The following is an 8,670-nucleotide window of genomic DNA, read 5'->3' on the forward strand; positions in this document are numbered from 1 at the left end:
TTGACTAGTAGAACTTGCATTCCTTCTGATATAGAATAAATAAAATGGTTCGAACCAATTCGGATAAATCCAGGTTGGACCAGGTCGGAAAAACCCAGGTCGAACCAGTTCGGATACACCCTAGTTGAATAGACTAAGTCAAGGCCGGTTATACAAGCGTAAAGGCAGGATAACAAAGTGAATCCTAGTAGATTGATAACCAAAGACAAAGTATTCAACTGTGATACACAATAACTCATATTTGAGTAGGACTCAATCACTAAAGTTCGTATTGTAGTCCAAGTAATGTTTTAGTTCGAGACGAACTCATATGTAGAAAACCTATAAAAAGGTAAGGGAGCACAAGAAAAAGGTACGCTGAATAGTACTATCACTATTCGAATTCTTATTATTCATTACTTTCTTGTCTTCCTTAGTCGGATTCCTAACTAGATCGTCGGAGGTGAAAATTTGACCTCCACGGTTGAGCTCATTATTGCAGGTTGAACCGGCTGAAGAGACGAACAGGATTGTGCAGCAACACCTTCTGATATCAACTTTGCTAAATTCGATTTTCTACCCAAAAAAACTTGGTTAAGTTGCAATTGCCAGTTACCTTCATTTTGGAGTTTCTATACATTTTATATATATATAATTTTTTTTTTCTAATGAAAATTTAGTGTAGGTGGTGTGGAAAACATGTTCATTGAAATAAGCAAAATAATTTTACACAAAAAATTTAGCAATTTAAAGTCTGTAAATAGTATTTAATGATCAAAACTATGGTCGCCAAAGTCAATTTTTGATATTCTGATCACACTCTAAATGACTATTAAAAATTAAATTAAAATTAAATTAGGGTTTAATTATGTGATTATTTAGATATTCTATGCTGGTTGTTAGTCAAGTCAAAGCTGCACCAAACAACATGGACTCTTGGAACTTGGGGTATGCCAGATTTAAATCCTACCAAAACTTAGGCCCCCATTTATTAATGATTTATCTTACAGATGAGCCAAATGAGATACAACTTCACACGCTTGGACATTAAAACTCTAAAGTTAGTGGTTGGAGCTTTTAAATGATAGTTTTGTCATTTGTGTGGATCGGAAGACATATTAAAATAAATTGGTTTTTGGTAACAAAATTAGTAAATTAAATGACTTTTAGATTAGTAGTTAATTCAACTTGGAAAACAAGCCATTGTGGTTGTTGGATTAAATTTAAATCAAACCTCGAAACTTCCATTTCTATTGAGTGATGGGATTTGTTGACTCTTTTCACAGTTTCACACCTTCCACCCTTCTTCCCATCCCTTGAATTTAAAATTTAACCCTTTGAAAGTTCTTGTAACTGATTTGATAATGACTGGAAATGAGATTTATTCTATGTAATCTCTGTTTCAACCACTGATGAATTTTAGTAGAATTTTTGGTTCATAAATTCGAGTCAAGCTTTATTACCCTGACTTCCTCTTTTAGATGGGAACGCAAAGATAGAAATGCAAACAAGACATAATTGTTAAAATTTATATTCTTTTTGGTTGAAAAGAAGCTTATCTAGAAGCTATATGATTCCATCAAACCTCTCCTGATGGTAATGCAACAACCATTCACTTGTATCTTTCAGGAGGTTTTCTTCTAATAAAGTTAAGACTTTTAGAGTCTGAAGGTACTACACATACTAGAAAATTAATCTGAGTCCGTCAAGGTTAGTTATATCTATTCGCGCGGGTTCGTCGACGAACCCGGATAGATATCACTGGGGTGCACGTAAGCTGGCCTTGACGAACCTTACCTTGAGGTACATGTAAATTGACCTTATATGCACTTCAGTAATAGTTATTTGGGTTCGCCAGGCTAGTTTACATGCATGAGCTGAGCTGTTCATCTTCAGGCTCAAATATATTTGAACTCGTAGGTCTTAATCAAGGTTCGACATGTCGGCCCATGTCGCCGTGTCGGACCCTGGCGACACGGTGACTCGGGCGACATGTCGCCAGAAGTCGGTCGATATTTGTAAACCTAAATATCACAAAACCAATTCCCCCAACCTAAAGTCGGTCGGATTTCTCTCAGCTTTCTTCGTTTCTCGTTTCTCTGCAACTCTCGCTCCTTCCTAGCGTAACTCGCCGTCAAACATGTTCGCCATCCCCATACCACTTGATCTCCTCAGTTCCTTGGCTTGAGAACTGAAGATAGCTCTGAGTTGCTAAAAGAGTGCGATTTTGGCTCAGATCTTGTGATTAGAGTCATCGACACCGAAATCTGCAGATGGAATCATGGAAGAGCTTCAACGATCGGGGTCGCGTTCCTAGCAGATGGAAGGGTGATTGTGTGGTTTCGCAGTTTGGTGACCTAACACGTAATAATTCTGGTTATCGATCCCTCGTCTCATGGTGCTAATGTACTATCCTTTACGGTTGGACTGTTATTCTCTTTCTTGTGATTTTCTTTAGCAAATTCCTCAGCAATCAACTGCTGCGCCTTCAAACTGGTTGGAGACTGATCAGAAATCGAATGGTCAGAAGTGTTTCGTTTAGAGATCGACTGATCCACAGGGCACAGGCTGATTATCTTCCTGATTGTTTTGTTGATGGCTCTGGTTTGGGTGCCGGAGGTGGGGGTGGAGCGTGGAGGTGGTTCTCGCTTGGGTTCCGACGGTGGGGTGGTCAAGTGTCGTCGAAAAAGTCGATGTCGGCGATATATCAGCGACATATCGCTGACTTAATGTTAAGTCGGTGTTGCTGGGGGGTATCATGTCGCCCTCCTGCGACACCTCGAAATTTCGCCTCATGTCGGCGATAAATCGCCGACATATGGTACCATGGTCTTAATTTCATTGTATGACGCATTGGTGTTTTAGCAATGGAGCCAACCTCGGACTAATATTCAGACCATTTCTGACAAGGAAATAGACCATTTATTTCCTCGTAAATACATGACATGTGTTCCAACATCATATTTAAAAATTGACATATATTTATAAATTATATTATATTATTTTTAAATTTATTAATATGACTTATAAATGTAATTCAACTAATGTTGGACACGTGTCACACATCTAGAAAACAATAAATATTCTACTGAAATTTCCATCAACCCCTTTGAGTGTGACGTAGTAATGTTTATTTGCAGCCACGTAGGCATTACCCATGCAAGCTACAATTCAAATTTGTCGGCTCACAGTACATGTGGGTGAGATTGTAATTTCCTACCAGAATGTGATAGAGTCACAGAATCCCGATTACACGCAACGTGGATAGCAGGAGAGAGAACTGTCGAAGAAAAAGACAACTTTGCCAATTAGAATTGAAAAAATACAAAAAAATTAAAGTGAGAAATCCAACGGTTCTCATTCAAAATGAAATCGCGAAGATCGAGACGAAAGGTCAAATTTGCTCCTTTCACTGTCCGGAAGAAGACTAGTCAGAGGAGAATTCTGTTATTAATTAATTAATGGAAAAGATAAGTAAAAACAGCTCGTCAGCAAAAGGAAGAATAAAGGAAACTGCGGCGACATCCTCAGAATTAGATTGTGGGTCCCCAAACCGATAAAACTGAGATGAATCGGCAGAAATTGTGCAGCAAATGAAATACGTTTCGGAAACGTAATACTCTCTTCTGACGTGGCATGGTAATTTCGAATTACAACGAATCCCCAACAAATAAACACATTTACGGATACGCCCCCACTTTAATTTCTTTTTGTCCTTTTTAGTCCAATTCTGGGTCAGTAACCAGTAACCAGTAACCAGTGGGGCCTTGGGGGACTCACTGACTCAGTCGTCTGCTGCCTGTCATCGTCACTGTCCTTTTCATCTTCTGCTGCACTTTTCTTTTGCTGCTTTTTTCGTCTTTCTTCTTCCCGCGTTCTTCTTTCTTTTTCTTTTTCTAAATTCCGCTTCTTTATTTTTTTCTCTTTTTAATTTTTATTATTAATTTTTGATTTTCTTCTCGCCAACGACCTAGCCTTGATAGGAATTTAGGATGATTTACTGCTATGGTTGATCTTTCGCAGAAACCGCGTTCTTTGAAAGAGAATCATCCTTTATTAATATTTTCTCATCTTCTTCATCTTCTTGTCTCCGAATCCACTCTCACCACTTCTCTGCAATCACTTTCCCTTTTTTCTTTTCGTGATTTCCATTTTCGAATCCGAATCTTCCTTCCTTCGCAGGAATCCTTCAATTTGAAGCTCACTGATGTCTTTCTTGCATTAGGTTTAGAAATTGTAGAGGTTTAATGGCGGAAACCGGTGAAGACAAACTCATTGCTGTCGCTCGCCACATTGCCAAGAGTCTCGGTCGTACCGAGACAATGGCTGACGATATTCTGCAGTTCTTTTCCTCCTTCGACGGCCGCTTCTCTCTGGAGAAGTTGTCCGAGAAGATTCACAGTGATGGTTCTCGGAGTTACGCTGCCTTGGAGCGGAGTTTGAAATCTCTCGACCGTCAGATCTCTGAGTTTGTCTCGGCTGATCAGCCTATCTGGTCTGTTTCCGACGATGCTTCGGCATTCCTTGATGCTGTCGATGTATTACTCTCCACCTCCAGGGATTGGAATTCCTTGGCTGGAGAGAAATCTATTGCAGCTTGTTTGGATCGCGTCGATGAACTTCTTCAACAGGCAATGTTTCGGCTCGAGGAAGAGTTCCGAATATTGATCGACCGGAGCGCTGAGGCATTTGATCTCAGTCGCTTGTGCGATAAATACGTGACGACTGGGAATTACTCGTTCGCCTCGGACGACGATGAAGATCTGGATGGCGACGGGGACGGAGAGGGAGAAAGTCGGATCCCTGTAGCTCATCCGGTCTCGGAATACGATATCGTGATCGATGCTCTCCCCTCGGGGACGATCAACGATCTACACGAAATCGCCAAGAGAATGGTTGCTGCTGGGTTTGGCAAAGAGTGTTCTCATGTCTATAGTAGTTGCAGGAGAGATTTTTTGGAGGAGAGCATGTCCAGGTTAGGATTACAGAAGCTAAGCATCGAAGAAGTTCAGAAAATGCCGTGGTCAGAGCTTGAAGATGAGATTGAGCGGTGGATCAAGGCTGCAAATGTGGCACTTCGAATTCTCTTCCCCAGCGAGCGACGGCTGTGTGATCGTGTCTTCTTTGGCCTCTCCTTGGCTGCTGATCTCTCGTTCATGGAGGTATGCAGGGGATCTACAATCCAGCTCTTGAATTTCGCTGACGCGATTGCTATTGGGAGTAGATCACCCGAACGCCTCTTCAAAATCCTCGACGTGTTTGAAACCCTAAGGGATCTGATGCCCGACTTTGATGCCCTCTTCTCCGATCAGTACTGTTTGTTCCTCCGAACTGAAGCGGCGACGATCTGGAAAAGACTTGGCGACGCAATCAGAGGAATTTTCATGGAATTGGAGAATTTGATCAGACGAGATCCCGTAAAATCCGCTGTGCCCGCTGGCGATCTTCATCCAATCACTCGATATGTGATGAACTACCTACGTGCAGCCTGTGGATCACGCCGGACACTAGAGAAGATTTTCGAAGAGAACAGTGTCCCCTATGGTGGAAATCTTAGGAACTCTGACAAAATGGATGGATCCATGTCATCGTCACTATCAGTTCAAATCGCTTGGATCATGGAGCTCCTAGAGACCAATATAGAGGCAAAATCAAAGATTTATAGAGACTCGGCTCTGAGCTCTGTTTTCTTGATGAACAATGGTAGGTACATTGTTCAGAAGGTGAAAGATAGCGAGTTGGGGTCTCTACTTGGTGACGATTGGATTCGTAAACGTACTGCAAAAATCCGCCAATGCCATGTGAATTACCAGAGGAACTCATGGAGCAAGGTTTTGGCGGTCTTGAAGATGGACAGTAGCTTGCTGGCTTCGCACTCAGCTTCCAGGGTAACGAAGGAGAAGCTCAAAGACTTCAATTCACACTTTGAGAAGATGTGCAAAACCCAATCCACATGGATTATTGTGGATGAGCAGCTTCGGACAGAGCTTAGGATTTCTGTTGCCGGGTATGTGCTACCCGCATACAGGAATTTCCTGGGAAGGTTGCAAGGTGCTCCTGAAGTATGGAGGCATGTAGAGAAGCACATCAAGTTTAGTTTGGAAGATATTGAGGCTCGGATTAATGAGTTATTCCAGGAAGCTGGTGGATCTTCTGGTGACCCTAAATGAATAGGGAAACAGAGACTGTAGTTTGATAATCAGTGCTTTAAACTATGTGAGTGATTGCTGGTCTTGTATTTGTCCGTTTGTTAGCAATTAGTTGTGCATTACACCAGAATCATTGTATATGTAAATGATGCAATTTTCACAGAGATAATCACAATATGTTTATTAGAGTTAGTGAGAAACTGAACATACTTCAAAACTCCCTCCTTTCTCCTGTCTCCCCTACTCCCTAGAGCAAAAAGGAAGAAACTGAAGAGGTCCCTTCAATACATGTCTTGCTATAAAAATAGAATAAAAGAAGACAGTCATTTGTTTCCCAAGGGCAGCACTTATCTGATCTCCCACTTGTGGAGATTATCAATATAAATGCTGATTATTGCAGATACCATAGATCCTTTGGCTTATGGAATGGATGTCCAGGAGTTGAGGCACAATTTTCTCATTGTGTATCTTGTAACTAAGCAGGTTCATCTTGACAAGGAATCTTATTTGCAATTGGAAATTTAACTGGCCTGTTTGCAATGAAGTCTGATTTCCTTGTTTGGAGATTTTTGTTCAGTTGATAGGAGCTGTACAAATACTACATGGATGAGAACTCTGTTATCACAATAATATATGGTCGACTTTTAACAGCATGCTTTGTAAGTCACTAGTTCCTTTCTTGTGTCTCATCGATTGCGTTTATTTATATGATCAAACCTGGTGCTAATCCAGACTGCAAAGGTGAATGATACTTTTTCCCCCCCATTTCTGGGAGTTATTTGTCAGTGTATGGAATGTTTGGAGAAATGGATCAATAATCTGTGCCTCAAAGAGAGGTTTAGGAATAATGGTATAAATTTGATCCAAGAGGATCTGAACTCAATTGCAGCTAAACAATTGTCTTTCCATTGAGTTAGGCACCTAATGGAAGCTATGATATAGTTATACAACCTAAGGAGATGATCCATGGTTCAGATGGGACTGCTATGGTGTTCAATAGAAATTAAAAATTCTATTGCCTTTCTGAAACCTCAAGTGAGGAGTTAACACCTGTCCTTTGATAAGCTTGATTGATGAATTGGTATCTTGGTAAAATATGCAAATCTTGAATAAAAATCGCCTAGAAGAAGAGATATAGGTGTTCCCCATTGAATCCGGATCATCACCCCCAAAGGGGATCTGTGCTTCCTGACGGTTTTTCCACCACAAAAAACGGTGGGCCCCACGTGAAAAATATTAAAAAAAAGAAGAAGAAAAATCCTCCCATCACCACCCCTGGCCCCTGTTTTTTGTGGTGGTAAGCCACTTTGTGCTCCCCGACGGGGTCGCAGATCCGGACTCTTCCTCATTGGCATCAAACACCAGTGTATCACCTAGACTATAATTACATCACTACTGATAGGTGCATGCCATGTAAAGAAGTTGCAGTGGAAGTCAATGGGTTATAGGATCTGATCTTGGAAGGAGGCACATGTGAGGAAGAGAGGGTGCATGGGTGATATTAGGAATTCTATTCAAATTTTGTTCAAACAAGAATGATGTTGATAGGAAGACTGATGATCCATTCAGGTTAGTTTCCCCCCCCCCCCCCCACCCTAAATTATATTTGATAAATTGATGTCTTTTAATTTTCTCTCGAAGTACTAACAATCTACAGTTGTGATTAAGAACAGCCCAAATAAAACACAAGAGGATACATTAATGCACAGAGCATTACACCGAAGCAGTCCAAGTGACATGAAGAGACCAAGATTAAGGAACTTAAGACATGGAAGACCTATTATAAATCTTCAGTGCAAATCACATCTGAAGTTTAATGTATTATTTATAGTCATATGAAGATTTACATCAATAAAGAAAACCAATACAATTGTGCCAAGTGGCAATACAAAATACAAATGTAACTATATATTATCTTTAACACCCCCCGCAAACCCAAGCTCCCATCAATGAGATTGAGTTTGGAACGTAATGAGAGAAAACGTGGTGTTGGAAGAGCCTTGGTTAGAGCATCCGCCATTTGGTCTCTTGTAGAAAGAAATCGAACATGAAGATCACCTTGAGAGACCTTGTCACGAACAAAATGAAAATCTATTTCCACGTGTTTAGTACGAGCATGAAACACAGGATTAGAAGACAAATAGGCAGCACCGACATTGTCACACCATAATACTGGGGGAGATGCCAAGGAGATACACAATTCCTTTAATAAGGATTGAATCCATGTAAGTTCGGCTGTGGCCAAGGCCAAGGCACGAAATTCACTCTCCGTGTTAGAGCGAGCAACAACACTCTGTTTGCGAGATTGCCAAGAGATGAGATTGGAACCCAAGTAAATAAGATAAGCCCCAGTGGACTTCCAATCATCAATACAACCAGCCCAATCGGAATCCGAATAGGCATGAAGATCCATCGTAGAAATCTGAGAGAGATGCAACCCATAAGATAAGGTACCTTTGATATAGCATAGAACATGCTTTACAACGGACCAATGAACATCAGTTGGATATGCCAAAAATTGGCAAAGCTTATTCACCGAAAA

At 40.8% G+C, this 8,670-nt stretch overlaps 1 protein-coding gene across 1 annotated transcript; it reads left to right on the forward strand.

The window, feature by feature from the left end:
• Nucleotides 1-3,833: 3,833 nt before the first annotated feature.
• On the forward strand, nt 3,834-6,770 carry EXO70B1 (exocyst subunit exo70 family protein B1). The gene has a single exon (XM_089144434.1). The coding sequence runs from the start codon at nt 4,227-4,229 to the stop codon at nt 6,147-6,149; it is 1,923 nt and encodes a 640-aa protein (XP_089000560.1). The 5' UTR covers nt 3,834-4,226; the 3' UTR covers nt 6,150-6,770.
• Nucleotides 6,771-8,670: the final 1,900 nt, after the last annotated feature.

Source organism: Hakea prostrata, chromosome 2 (genome assembly GCF_041222555.1).
Source record: "Hakea prostrata isolate BN-2017 chromosome 2, UWA_Hpros_2, whole genome shotgun sequence".
In the NCBI taxonomy this organism is placed as follows: domain Eukaryota; kingdom Viridiplantae; phylum Streptophyta; class Magnoliopsida; order Proteales; family Proteaceae; genus Hakea; species Hakea prostrata.